At 33.4% G+C, this 14,963-nt stretch overlaps 1 protein-coding gene across 2 annotated transcripts in view; it reads right to left on the bottom strand.

Annotated features, from left to right (window-relative positions):
• Positions 1-1,013: 1,013 nt before the first annotated feature.
• The window catches only part of LOC130902314 (E3 ubiquitin-protein ligase MYCBP2), a 167,842-nt gene continuing 153,892 nt past the window's right edge, over positions 1,014-14,963 (bottom strand). The window contains exons 43-55 of one of the 2 annotated variants that reach the window (XM_057814371.1): positions 13,737-13,854; positions 13,259-13,626; positions 12,936-13,202; positions 12,734-12,882; positions 12,453-12,681; positions 11,446-11,629; positions 11,214-11,383; positions 8,756-8,995; positions 7,712-7,897; positions 5,669-5,776; positions 4,137-4,346; positions 3,816-4,083; positions 1,014-1,720 (exon numbers count right to left, since the gene is read on the bottom strand). In XM_057814371.1, coding sequence (XP_057670354.1) covers positions 1,605-1,720; positions 3,816-4,083; positions 4,137-4,346; positions 5,669-5,776; positions 7,712-7,897; positions 8,756-8,995; positions 11,214-11,383; positions 11,446-11,629; positions 12,453-12,681; positions 12,734-12,882; positions 12,936-13,202; positions 13,259-13,626; positions 13,737-13,854 — 2,613 coding nt within the window. In that variant the 3' untranslated portion in view covers positions 1,014-1,604. The remainder of the gene's footprint in view (positions 1,721-3,815; positions 4,084-4,136; positions 4,347-5,668; positions 5,777-7,711; positions 7,898-8,755; positions 8,996-11,213; positions 11,384-11,445; positions 11,630-12,452; positions 12,682-12,733; positions 12,883-12,935; positions 13,203-13,258; positions 13,627-13,736; positions 13,855-14,963) is intronic. The other variant, XM_057814372.1, reaches the window with a different exon arrangement.

Raw genomic sequence — 14,963 nt, 5'->3', positions numbered from 1 at the left:
GTTACGAAAAAGGGTTTTATTATAAAAATTATGCTACATTCGAATGCTCCCCTTCAATACACTCCCCTTCCCTCGCCAAACACCTTTCCATACGTTTTTTCCATTGTCCGAAGCAGTGTTGGAAGTCTTCTTTGGTGAGTGCTTTTAGGAGCTCTGCCGCTTTTTCCTTTACCACTTCCATCGACTCAAATCAGATCCCTTTCAGATCTTTTCCTACCTTCCAAGGAAGTCTGAGCAGACCCGTTGACGTAAGAGCTTTTGGTCAGAAGTCAGATTTTTTGGCACCAACTTCGCACAGACTTTTGTCATGTGTAATTCCTCGAATAAAATTTTTCTAACCGTTTCTTTATCGGCATTTACACCCTAGGCAATCATCTGCACGCACAATTTGGTTGATTTTGGTCACTGTTCCGGAGTCACAGGGCAACCTGGGCACTATTCATCCTCAGTGTTTTCTCGGCACTCACTAAAGCGCTTACACCACTCAAAAACACCCGGACGAGATAGAGAATTGTCTCTTGCAACAATTCGTAGCACTCAATCGGAGTATTTTTCAATTCAACGAGAAATTTGAGATTAATACGTTGCTCGCGTTTTCCATCACACATGGTGTTCGGAACGAGAAAAAAACACGTTCGTTTCAAACCGCTACTGCACAAACACTATAATATGGACCCAACGCACTAATCGTTTTTTACTCCACGCGCCTAGGGCGCCCTCTAGGCGCGCAGTCTCGTTATTTAATAGCCATAACTCGTAGCTAATAATTGTATCATAACTGCATCATGTGTTAATGATCTTAGTTGTCGAGACACGTTAATTACGCAATAAGCAATGCAAAGGAGAACTATCTTTAGATACACCTTGTAACATAAATAACAATTGTTAGTTATAGTTTTATGTCTATAGACGAAGAACGGCGATCGAAAATCTAGAGGTGGACTATAAATGAAACGTCAAATTTATGACTATACTTTTATTTTTTAAGCAGTAGAAAAAATTCAATCAATTCATTTTCTTTAATAATTTTCATTCTAATCAATTCCATCGTAAATAGGCTAACCATCGGAGAGTTTTTGATTGAAATAGTATGCAATTGATGTAAATACGAGTATAAGTAGAAAGCATTGAAAATACGATAATACAGTCATTTTTTGAGTATTTCTACTCATTTAATAGACTATTAATCAATCAAACACTCCTAAAAAAGATGTCAAATATATTTCTTTCGAATGTGGAAAGCATAAACCTAAATGGAGTCGATTTTGAGCATTTTTTGTAGATTTGGTATCATTTAATAAAAAAGTTCATTTTTTTAAAGACATACTTTATTTCTCATATATATTCAGTTGAAAAGCACAATTACGAAGCTAACCTGATTCGATATATTTATTACATTTATTTTATGGACGCTCAGACATTTGAAAACATTTGATTTTCAATTAATCTAACCAGTAATTAATGTTCATTCTTAATGGACAAAGACATATATGCAACACATGTTTTTGCTGTTCGATTATATGAAAAATATAAATAAATAAATATTGCACCAAAATGTGTTTGAATATATTATCGGTAGAATCACTAAAATAAATAGTAACTTTTTAAAATGTATGTGCATTCCTGCATACTCCACAACCCAAAGCAAATTCTTCGCCTGTAGGAGGATGTTTTACATGTAATGGACATTCATCACCTTCCAGCTGTTTAGCTCTGGGACCTGAAACAAACGAATGTATAAATATGTCGAAATAGAAAGCAGATATTTTCACTAGAAGAAGAGTCCACCAATACACAATTTCAATGTCGAATAATGGAAAGAAACTGAAGACAAAGTACACAATCTATACAGCATATTGAATACTCTGTTTATATCACCACTACACCAACACTCACAATCTTCTTCGTTTTCAGAGGTAATACGATAACTTAGAACATTAGAAAATGTTTTTCTATGAGAAACCTCGCGATTAAGAAACCTTCTTCGATATTTGTCCACGCTTCTTCTATAGTTCCTTTCACAAAATCCAATAGAGGTAAACCTTACCTTCAGTGTTCGAAGACGATAGCTTGGTTTTCGTAACGAGCGTCAGTCAGTGTAATTGTTGGTGTAAACAGTGTGTTAAATATGAATATCACCAACGGTTCCAGAAATTCCAACTTAGTATACAGCATATTATGCTTCAGGTCTGAAGACCCCACGTTGTATTTGTTCGACAGCCATCAATAATGAACGTTTTCAGTGAATTTGTAAAAATGTGATAAAATAATTTTATTTGTAAGTCCTTAGCGCAACCAATATAAAAGCTGTATTAGATTCTACTCTGAGAGAGATTGCTACCTCTTTATCAACAGTAAACTATTGGGTAGCAGGATTTAAACGAGGCCATACGACCTGCGAAAACCAGCATTGCGTTGGTGGACGAAATGAGATGACGACTCCAGAAATGTTGAAAAAAATTCAAAAAGCCGTACTGGATGATCGTCGACTAAAAGTGCCCGAGCTAGTAAAGTTAGAATTGATACCTCATACACCTTATTCGCCAGATTTAACCCATTCGGATTCTTTTTTGTTCCCTGACCTGGAAAAATGGACCGGTGGTAAAAAAGGTATCGAACTTATGTACAAATATATTATTTTCCAAAATTTTTGTGTTTTCTTTGTTGGGCCAGGTACTTCTAGGATCCGCCTTTTATACGACGAATGAATTTTTATAACAACAATCATATCTATTTTAAGTAATACGTCTAATACTTGTATTGTTATTACATAGAAAAAATCGGGCCAAAAATTCTCGAATAAGAAAAGAATTCCATGCTAGTTTTTGAAGAAATTATTTAGTTTCGACCTCTCATTCCATTAAAGAAAATCTCAGTGTAGATTCCAAAACGTCATCTATCTACAACGCTTACCAAAGGTTAATTTGTGGTGACACTATTTCTTATATTCGTTTGTAATTTTTGATCATTTATCTTCTTAACTTTCCTCTCCATATGTAGTTTTCACAAAGTCTCTCTTATCTTTTATAATTTCCTTGAAAATCATTTAAAGCAAATTTTGTATACTTATTTCAGTGTATTTTTTTTCTATTTGGCGAATAAAACAAATAGAAAAGAGCAGATTGTTGATGTTAGAGCATAATGTACGTTTTATCCAGATCTGTTCTACCTATACATTCCTTCTTTAGTTATTTTCTGCTGTATTCCCATTCCCTTCCTTATTTTATTATTTCCGTAGTTCTACAGTTGCCATAATTAAGTATAACTGCAATCAAGGAACCATCTGGAGCACCACTAAACAATATCATCTCCAACAAATTAGAACTCAATAACTTCAGCTTCCTGAGAAAGAATGTCTAGCCAAGAAAATTAAAATTTTCAGTTTTCAAGTTGAAGTTTCAACAATTAATTTCTTCTCTTAAATAGCAAGTGGCCTCACACTTTCTATTACATTTACATGGAATGAGTTTGAAGTTGAAGTTCAACTGGTTTGTAACAGATGATGATTCATAGTTTCCCAGGAGCTTCAAACTCTGTTCCTTAGACTATATCCATTTATGGTATAACTAAAAATGAGACTTTCGAAGAAGAATGTTGTTGTATCAGAAATTTTAATGAATGTATTAATTGGCAGGTAGCATCTACGAGTATTGGTTATCGTTGGTTATTTTCAAAATAACTATAGTTATAACTGAAACTTAAACAACCTTTTTTCGTGAGCTCAAGCACCAGTCTCTTTGAAAAGCTCTCAGTAGTATTTAAATTAAAAGTATTCACAGACAAATCAATGTCATCATTGAATTTGAAATACTTACCAGCCGGACAAATGGGTAATTCATTCTTTGGTAAATTAGTAACTCGTTGAAAATCATCATGACATGGATTACAAAAATGTGTTGTTCCAAAACAGAAAAATACAGCGACTGAACAGCAATATCTACATTTATATTCTAGAAAATCAGTTCCATGTTTTGGACACATCTGAGCTCTAGCTACGTCTGAACAAGCACCGCATACAAGCTCTTTTGGATCATAGTTTTCACCCATTTCTGCATCGCATCTTGCCTCTCCACCATAATAAGCCTAAAAAATATACGAAATAACATTAAATTATTATTATATTTTCATTTTCGTACCTTTTTGCATTTGTAACAAACATAATAGGCGTATCTATCCATCGCATAAGAGACTGGATCACTATAGAATCTTGCTCCTGGTGCTACAACAGCTTCTGCTGTATGTAATCCCTCATATTCTAATCTCATAAGGGCTTTTCTACGAACATCTTTATATAAATCCAAGATAGGTGTCAAAATGTCAATCAACATTTCGTGCTTCATCTCTTCCTAAAATTTAAAATTAACAATTAAAATCATTTTTTATAATTTTTTTAATCAATATTTTTTAGAGCTTCTCATTTGGATCTATACAAAGTTATGTTTCGCTGGTTTTTCGAATTCAATCGTGGTCGCATTTCGATACAGGAAAAATTTCGTGAAAGTGTCCAAAATCGGATATTGTGGGATCGTCGTGTGACATACCGTGAGATTGAGGCATACTTGGGCATTAGTTCCACTCGCATACATTCAATATCGCATAAATAATTGAGTGTCAAAAACGCTCTTGATTTTGGACCATAACCATTTACCAAAATGAAGAATCAGGTTTCAGAAATGTGGAATCTTTCCACTAGATACGAATATATTCAGTAGAAGTGATTTCATAAGATCAGGGCAATAAATTTTGCGATGTTGCTGAAAAAAATGAGGCAACGGGAAGTTCAGTGCTGACCAAATAAAAAAACATACAATTTAATTTCCCAAAGGTTACTCGAAAGCTTCCACACCGAAAGGTAAATTAAATAGAAGGAAAGGTAAAAGTGTTATAGCGACTGACACCCCAAAAAATATTATAGAAGAGATAGAGAAAAGTATAAAAAAATGAAGCTGTTGGAAATTTTACACGCAAACTTGTTGAATCCTCGTTGGAAGAAGATGAAGACGAAATCTCTCTTGGCTCAGAAACGGAGAGCTGAATCGAAGAAGTAAATCCAAATGGGTTTGAAGTATTGGTGGTATTGGGTGGTCCTAGCGACAAAACACAAGATATTGAGGCTCAATTTTAGGAACTCCAGAATACCCAACAAATTTGTTTTGCCGGGAGTTACACGTTAGTTTAAAAAAAAAGTGTAGTGTCTTTTGGCAATTAGCGTTTATTTTTTAATTAAATAGGTTTTAGTTTCGTTTACCAACTAAACGTTATAGTTTTTAAGAGTATTGATACTTTTCGAGTTCTAGTTTGTGAGTTTTTATATTGCATTTTGTGATTTTTTGATTTTATGATAGATAAAAACCCATTTTTTAAAAATGGTTAGCTTATGCTGTTTCATTGTGCCACATTAGTGTTCCAAGTGAAACAAAAAACATTTCTTGAAAAAATGCTCCACAAAAACATCATGTTTTAGCTCACTTTTGATATTTAATTTTTAAAATAAATGTATTATTAACTATAATTTTCAATAAACTAAACTTTTTGGATAATAAAATCAAAATTAAAAGTGTTTCACTGTGGAACAGTTTTCCCTATTTCTTTGTCACAAAACTAACGTATTATTGAAAATAAACGAATCATTTATTATTTGATAACGATCCTTTATAAAGTTACTTACTTTGCATATAGGACAGAGAATAAATGAAAATGTAATTCTTGGTCCTGCCCATCTCTTCATCATTACCGTTTTACAACAATGTAAATGAAAGACGTGTCCACAACCGAGCTAGAAAATTAACAAATATTTGTATTAAAAAACAGAATATTAGGTAAAATAACAATACGATAGAAAAAAATAAATTATATTATTGTCTGATATATTGTGAATGTTTTTAATTTTGTAAATAATGGTCAACAACAACAACAAAATTGTAATTTGATGTAAAAACCTCTGAATTAAACGTATAAAACCGTCAATATCTAGAAAGTTATCGTCATGAATTACGCGATTTTTGCCTGCCACTTTGAGAAGAGCGTTTCGAGAACCGTAGAACCGAATTAGTCTCATCACCCTCACCGTAGTCTAGATCTTTTGCCTTATATACTAAAAAAATTGGAAAGACAGAAAACACCAGAGCACACTTTATTCCAATATCATAAATGAAATAAAATCAGAGAAATAACAGAAACAAAAATAGGAACAACGATAAATAAAGAAAACCTAATCCTGTTGTTAAGTAAAGACACGAAAACAAATAAAAAGGAAGAAAGTATCCGACAAAAAATCAAGTAGGAAACGAAAGGGAAACAAGAGCTGCTGAGGGAGAAGTCCTCGAGGTCACTTCCCAGGAGCTTTCCGAAGTTTTTCCCACCCACAAAAAAAATCTTATGAAGATCGTCAAATGATGAACTCACACGTAAAATAGCAAACATCCGACTCATAATCGAATATAGAGCAAACGACTCCTACACCTTACCCAATCACCTTATTATAGCCATTTGCTAACAATGTCAATCGTCAGGTACTGTTGATGTAAGTGCTGATTCAGCCCCACCAATATATAACCCCAGTTCTGAGCCGTCGGAATGACCTGCTAGATTGATACATGAGACCTACTCGAGAATTAGGCAAAGCTTTAGCTATTGACTACTCCTTTTTCCTCTGGTACTTTGTTGCTGCTAGTAAAAATTCTATGGTAGTTAAGGCAATCCATTGCCTGAAATTTTAGATCCAAGAGTTCTTATTCGTCCTGTATAATCCTATATTTGGAATGAAATAAGTAGCTTCAGCAAGTCATATCAATTTACAGTGGACCCTAATATTCCAATTTTCGTTTTTGGACGTTGACATTGATTTCACATGTTTTATTATTGCAGTCATTGTAGAACTTCGGAATTGATAATCGTGTCCTACCATGACATTCTCAATATATACCTATAACACCATATCTTAGAGGCTTCCAGTTTCATCATCGACGCTTTAATGTGTGTAACCAAAGACACATAACGGCGTAATGAATGTATTTTCTGTTATCGGATCACGACTCTCAAAAACCATATTCATTTTGAGTAAAGGATTCTCTAGCTTACTCTATGAGATTTTTTCCATTTACCTGTTGTTCATTTTGATTTGTAACTAAATACTTGCTGCTCTTTACTCTATCTATTGATAATTTACAGTAAGCTGGTTGTAAAGGAATTAGTTTTGCCTTGCTTATATTAAAGTTAAGACCACATTTCCCAGACATCATCTATGATTCCCCTATAACCTTTAGGTTTATTAATGTTTCCCTGTAGCCTTGGAACTTATTAATTAGCCAATTTATCGACAACAGGAAACAAATAATACAGCCGCAGCTATAGCCGTTCTTAATTCAATTCCATTTCATTATTATTATGGAAATTAAAGTACATTCCTGTTAAAGAGCTTCCTGTAGGCCCCTAGGGGTGCACCTGGACCACTTTGAGAATCACTAGTTTATACAATGATACAATCAAATCATCGAATAATTTGAAGCAAACCTTTTGATTATAAAATAAACCACCAAACCTTCATAGACTACGTAACAATTCGATTTGTTTAATGACACATATCCTGTCAAAATGATGGTATATTATTAATTGAGTTAAATAGAAACTGACGTCAAAATTGACCAGATATAACAAGTAGAATGAAACGTATACAAAGAATAGGAAACACATAATAAATCTATTGTCTTACTTGAATTGCTGGAGCACAAGATAATGCTTCGGTAAAGCAAATCATACACATATCGTCAGAATCTTGTCTTAGAGAAGTGTCTCCTGAACATCCATGTAAACATGGTAGACATTTAGTTTCACCGATAACACCTCCACACATATGTCCACAGCTCAATATTTTACTGCAAGCATTTCGTCCGTATTCCTAGAAATCAAAATTTACAAACCGAACAGAAATACAAAGAGGAAACCGGAAAGGATTTCGTTTCCTTAAATTGAATTTGTATGAATAAATTTTTGGTTTTAATCAAGAATAAAATATCTCTTGATAGTATTTTCTACTTGATCGAAATTTTTTAACTATCAAGAAAATGTTGAAGGAAATCCAAGGGTGTGATGTAGAACGAGTATGATGCAGTTTTTAACATCCTAATTCATTAATGTTTTTCAAAGTTCTTCTTGTTGACAATCGGCGTATACTTTACCATCAACATCTGCAATAACATTTCGCTTGGCTTTATCACTGCAAAATGACTGTATATCATCACCACCGCCAAACATACAGAAGAAGTTTTGTGAGAACCCGACTTCGCAGCACTTGGTGCTGATTCATTTGGAGAAATCCACTGTCTTTTTAGTTTAGGATTATCATCATTGTCTTCAAACAACGATTATGAATGATACTGTTGAAGTCTATGAAGGACCGATTGACTTTTATTTTCAAATAAATTATGGGAGATCCAAATATCTGCTCTGTTTATTTTTCCAATCTACTGCCAATGTTCCTGGTAGAACAAAGATGTTTAAGAGTTGTCTGACACAGATTTGTTGCCCTGTCTTTCTTTATTGTTGGTTTTCCTGAACAATATGAATCAGAAAGATGGAAATTACCCGATCTGAGCTTTGACATTTTATAACGTCTGATTACTGTTAAGATCCATGTAAAATTTCAAAAATATACAATGCTTATATAATCTTAAATACGAAATGACAAATATCGACAAGCAGAGATACTACTTTCCGGTCCCTCTATTAAAAAGTAAATATGACGAGAGAGTCTTACTTGGCACTCGTGATCAGCACAAACGTTACCGATAGCAAGAAGCCCGGAATTGCCGGTAGTTCCACAAAATCTACAAACTCCGCTCAGGCCTATTACTTTGGTTCTTGTTCCACCTTCTCTAAATTCAATTAGAGCTTTCAAAGTTCTAGGATCAGCTAACGCTAGAAGCCAGAATAACTTGGTTCTACCGCAACCTTCGTGTAATTCTACCTTAATGGCTTCTTCTTCTTCTTTACATACCTAAAGATGGGAAACGTTATAGAAAATACATCGAATTTAATAGGAAAGGAGCTAATATATGGTCGCCTAAAAAGTATTTACCAATTTTTGCCTAATGTCGAAACAAAAATTTGTCCAACTGTTGTTTCACCAAGAAAATTTTGAAGACCGAAACAAAAAATAGTCAGACGTCACAGTAAGCGATCTACATAGTGGGTTCATTGAAACTTTCCAATCAAATTCAGTAAATGTTTGACGTTTAATTGAAGATGTGAGTGGACTCGCTATATCTTCTGGAAACAACATCGAGTGCCCCCTGAATGTAAATCCAAGTGTGCGTCATGGGGGGGCTTCACTTCAGCCGCCATCTTGAAGAACACGTTTTGCTAAATACCTTGCGAACCACGCATCGTTTGACAAAAATTGTGGTGATCATTATTGTAGATAATAATATTTGCCACCTTTTTTAGTTGAAACTTTTTTTTGTATAACGCATAGATTTTTAATTATATGGCTCCAAACTTTTTTTCAATATGGTTTTTGCTAAATATTTAGATATGCTTGTATTATGCTATTTTATATTGTACAATATTATTTTATATTGTATATTATAATATTAAAAATGATTTTTTTTTTAATAGAAGAATATGAAAGTTGGTATTCAATTTGAATTTCTTATTTTTTTAAATTTAACGTTATTCTGGGTTTTTCGAAAAATCGCTAAACCGTTTCAAGTGTAGCAAATTTTGTAAAATACTGTGTACCTATAGTCGTCTAAAATTGTTGTCGAAATCACTAAAAGATTAAGAATAACGAATGTTATTATAAAAACGGACTCAGACATGTGAATCTGTCTCTTCTGCCTCCGCCATATCCGAAGGAGACGAATCGAAGGTTGTCGCATATTTTGCCACTGCAATTGGAGCAAATACTGGAACACTTCAGACCAGCTTTTCGGCATCCGCAGGCAGCTCCGCAATTTTTGGTGTATTTGCACGATATTATTTGCAACAAACTCGACAGTGCGGAAGCCATAGGAGTTCGAATTGGTTCAAGTCCTTGTGCAGTTCGCTTCCAACCCCATTTTTGAGCGTCGTGATTAAATCCAAGCCAAGTTTGAACCTGGTGGTAGACTCTGAAAGAATGGTAGACGTATCTCGTGTTGGAGGTAGAAGAGACAGATTCAACTTTGTTTTACTTGCCAATTTCCCGAAGCATTTGTAGCATTATAATCTCGTTATAATCTCATTTACAGCGTAATAGCTCCTAAACTATAAACGCTACGGGAAAAGTTTCCAATGAAATTTATAGAAAATTCTATGCTACACAATTCAATTACCACCATTTTGAATTTATCATTGACTATTAACTAAATATTTATCAAAAACCATATTGAAAAAAGCTTGGAGCGGAATAATTAAAAACCTATGCGTTATACAGTAAAAGTTTCAAATAAAAAAGATTGTAAATATTATTATCTACAACAATGATTTCTGCAATTTTTGTCGTACGACGCGCGGTTCGTGAGATATTTAATAAAAAAGTGAAGCCCCTCCAATGAGGCCCACGAGGATTTACATTCATGGGACACCCCTGAACATATTAAAACAAATACCTTTTCCCGTACGTTTTTTTTCAGAACCTAATTTTCTAGTTGGGGCTCTTGTATTAATATCCTAGTAAGTCATTTGAATTCTTTTCTGTAATCTGAACAATAGGTGGCAATATAATACCAAATTCACGATTTGACTATGTTATAGTATGTAATTCCCTTAAGGGCCACCAACTCGTGATTTTCAGTTCACTTCAATCAAGATCGTTGGCATTTCACATTCTCATATTCTACTTATTTTTCATCGCCAATCATCGATTTCTAGAGTAATGACTTTATTTCATCAAGTTTCAATAAAGTAAAACAGATTTCATTACGAAGCATAGGGTGTTTTTGTGTATCCAGCCATTTTCGAATAACTCCAAACTGTTTGATGATTGCTATCCAATACTATCAACTATATTTTGATACCTTTAATATTGATTAATCTCGATCAGTTTCTAATACATTATAGTCATTTTTATATTGACAGAGTACCATTATTTCACTCATTTCCAAAATTTTACTTGTGAAACGTGCATCAAGATGACTGAATCGTAAAAGTGGTTCTCGATATACCAACAAGATTTACAGTAAAGATCAGAAAATACTTTTTAGATAACCTATTATTATAAAAAACGTCAAAACCTGTCTCTGATGGTTTCTAGTTTTTCTATGTAAATGTAAATATCTGTCACAATCAGCACATAAATTTCCACAAGGATTACATTGAATCACAGCAACAGTTTCTCCGTCATCGTGATTACAACAAGTTGGTCTTGGTTGCATTGTTTGACCATCTTGTTGATTCCATTGTCCTAAAAGACGAAGAGGACTTGTAACCGATATACATTTCAACTATATCATTAATTATTTTTACCTGATGTTAGCCTTTCCACGTGATCTTCGTCTAGGACACAAAGCGATGCCAAAGCTAGCCACAGAGTAGGCGTTCGCAAACATGCCGAAGGGATTCTCTGTTCTTCAGATAAATAAGTTAAGTGAAGAATGTTTTCAGCAATCGCACCTTTCGTTATATTTGCCCAAGATTCCGACATTTTACCCTAAAAACTTATTTTGTAACTCTTTCACATATTCTTAGTTACGATACAAAACCGATACAGTTGATCAACGAAATTCAAATGACATAGGGCAGTAAATATATTGATATCAACATAGATATGTATAAAAAGGATGAATTGGATGTCGGCGATCTGATAAACTGGATACTCAATAGAATAAATCGTCGTGAAAAGTAGTTTGAAAAAAACAAGTAAACATTAACGACCAAAATAGGTCGAAACATTAAGATTTTATCTGCTTTTTTTGAAACTAATTTTCTGTCAAAAGATATGTTTTATAAACTTTAAATTCTACGCCGTACTGCTGAGTATTTAACTTTATATAATCCAAAATTTTCTGCTCATGTAGTCCGGTCAAATTAGACCAAAAAATAGTAGTCCAATTGCTACAAAGACTAGACAAATGGCCGACGATAATAAACAATCTTTATTTATGTAGAACTCAAGCTTCCACGACAATGGCAAAGGACAAATCTTCAGAGAATTTCACTGTTTTCTATTGAGGGAAATACAGATAGTCAGCAATGACAACAGCAAGCAGAAAGTTAATTTGAAAAATTGGCAGTAATTGATCAATAAAGAAAGAATGCGTATTAAAAAACTAAGACAGAAAAAAACGATATTACAAAAGACTTGGCATAGATATTTAAACAGGAATCAAAAATGAAGAGGAAACAGACTTTGGAAACGACCAATATGTAAAAGAGGGACTTGTCTTACTATTTGGATATTATACAATTGAAATGGTAGAAAACTTAAACAAGATTATACTAGATATTGGAGAAACAAAAATGCCAATACTCACAGCTGCCATATCTTTGATGAGATTGATGATAACTTCAGATAATTTCTTACTAACAGATCCTCTCAACCACCACCTAGCACCAAGTACGTCCCTTGGTTGTATGGATGTGGCTAAAGTAACAGTCGTGACTTCTTTTGGAGCTCCACCATTACCTGATTTACCTCTTACTTTCACTTGTAACGTTAATGCTTTTGCTACAATACTTAAAAATATATCCAAGATCCCAAGCCTACAATATTTATAACTGAAGTACCCAGAACAAATACAATAAAACAACTTACTGGTTCACATCAAAATTACTGCTAATTGATTCTTTATTTAAGACGTGCACTATACTGAAATCTTTGACTGGTAACTTTTTAACGCCGACAACTCTAGCGAATGCTTCTGGGGTTATTTCAGGAAGAATTCTCCGTAAGAGCGATGTAACCTAATGATGATAAATATTGGTTAGACACATTCATATCTTGAATTATGACCTACCTGTCTCTGAACTCGAGCACTTCCAGCATGCAACAATGTTAATATATCCCCCAAGAGATCTGCTTGGTGCGACAAATAATTTCTTCCAACTGAACTACCCGATAATGCTAAAACCATTGATAACATTTCGAAGCAATAAGTATCAGAATTTTTATTCCCATCTTGACTTTGATTTGAGAAACCCGATGAAGTACATAAATTCGATTCCCATTCATCATGCACTCTTTCCGTTTCTTTTCTAATAGCTTGGACAATATGTACAATCACCTACAATATAATATCAATTCTATATTTAACTCATTTTAATTTATTTTAAAACTAACCTGTTTTTGAAGATGAGTTAATTTGCTTCTACTAAACAAAATTCCAACCACGTGTTCCCGAAGATCATTACTTTCTTCATTTGGATCAGCGCTCTCACTAAGTGAACCCGATCCACTGTTTGAATCTCCACAAATCATACTTTGACCATCTTCACCTTGTAATAATTTTCCGAACACCTGGGACGTTATTAATCTGAATACTCGTAGAGTTTCGGCTTCACAATATTTTTGTTGTAGAGTATTTGATGTGTATTGCTTCCCTACTTTCAAGGATTCACCTTCTACATTACCGAGCACTTGTATCTGACGTACTCGAACTGAATTATCAGGACCTTTCAGCTCCAATTTCACTACATTATTAGTGTAGTCTGCAATTTACATCATTAGATAAGAAGTATGTCCAGTGGTTGTTATATTTTCAACATACTTATTACACTGTGATGGTATTATTTATGTAACTTTTGTGGATAATACTCACCTGTTAAAGGGCAACTCACCCATCCACCTAACAACCTAGTTTCAACTTCCACAGTTCGTAGTTTTATTAATTCATCAGTATGTTGTCCCGAATAAAAAGTTATTGATGATATCTTGTTCTGAAAATTTTGTTTATAAGTTACACACATTAAAGAGTGAGTTTTTATTGTGACGACGGTCGATTTTTCCCTTATTATATAGTATTAAACAGTTATTAACATAAATTGTGCGCAACGACATGTTCCTTATCTGGAAAATATGGCAATATCTATAGTTCGTGACAAAATAAATCTAAATTCTACTTTTTAAATTCATTTACATGGTGATTGATTTGAAAATTTCATTTCATTTCTTTATTCTTCATATTTTTCAATTATTTAAAAAAAACATCCTATATTTTATAAATAATTGGAATCAGTTTAACTTCTCTGCTTCAATTATATAAGGTTGGGATGTGTTCTATGGGGTATTTAAAAAGTTAGAACCAATTTTCCGTAAAAAACGTAACAAGTTCAATACCCTGTACAATGTAAGAGAAATTCAAGAATGAACATCTTTTGAGGCCAAAACATTCGAATAGTGGTAGAAGTTTTTGGAAAATTATTTATTTCTCTAATATCCATTGAATCTGATACACGGTGAATCAAAATACTATACATTATTTTATAAATGTCCTTGATTTTAGGTCTCTTAATTTTCAAAATTATTTTTTTTAATAATTCCATCTATCTTTTAAAAATTATTGGAAAAAACTCATTTTGAAAAGAAGGGACCTAAAATCAAGAACATTTAGAAAAATAAACATATCAAAAGGTCTAAGAAACAATAAATAAAAGAAATTTACATTATTTTCTGAAGGGAAACTAAAACTTATTAACTTGACTTACTTGTTTTATATTGAATTTCCTCACCAATGAACCTTCTCCCGCGAAAATTAATTCCAGTGGGGAATCTTCAAATTTATTCCCGTCAAGGTTTCCCGCTGAAATTAATTCTTGCCGGAGAAGGTTTATTGGTGGGAAAATTCAGTATAAAACAGGTAAGTCAAGTTATTAGGTTTTAGTTTACCTTCAGTCTCTGAAGAACTGGGTCGCGTCAGACATTGTAATTCTGAGTGTAGTGTGTTCAGTATGAATATCACCAAAAACTCCAAGTTAATGCTACAAAAAAGTTCATTAAATGGTTATGTAAGCCGGCTCTGTCCAGCTACAATGGAATTTTAAAATTC

The sequence above is a fragment of the Diorhabda carinulata genome, chromosome X, assembly GCF_026250575.1.
Source record: "Diorhabda carinulata isolate Delta chromosome X, icDioCari1.1, whole genome shotgun sequence".
In the NCBI taxonomy this organism is placed as follows: Eukaryota; Metazoa; Arthropoda; class Insecta; order Coleoptera; family Chrysomelidae; genus Diorhabda; species Diorhabda carinulata.
This window is presented reverse-complemented; position numbering and strand designations above follow the sequence as displayed.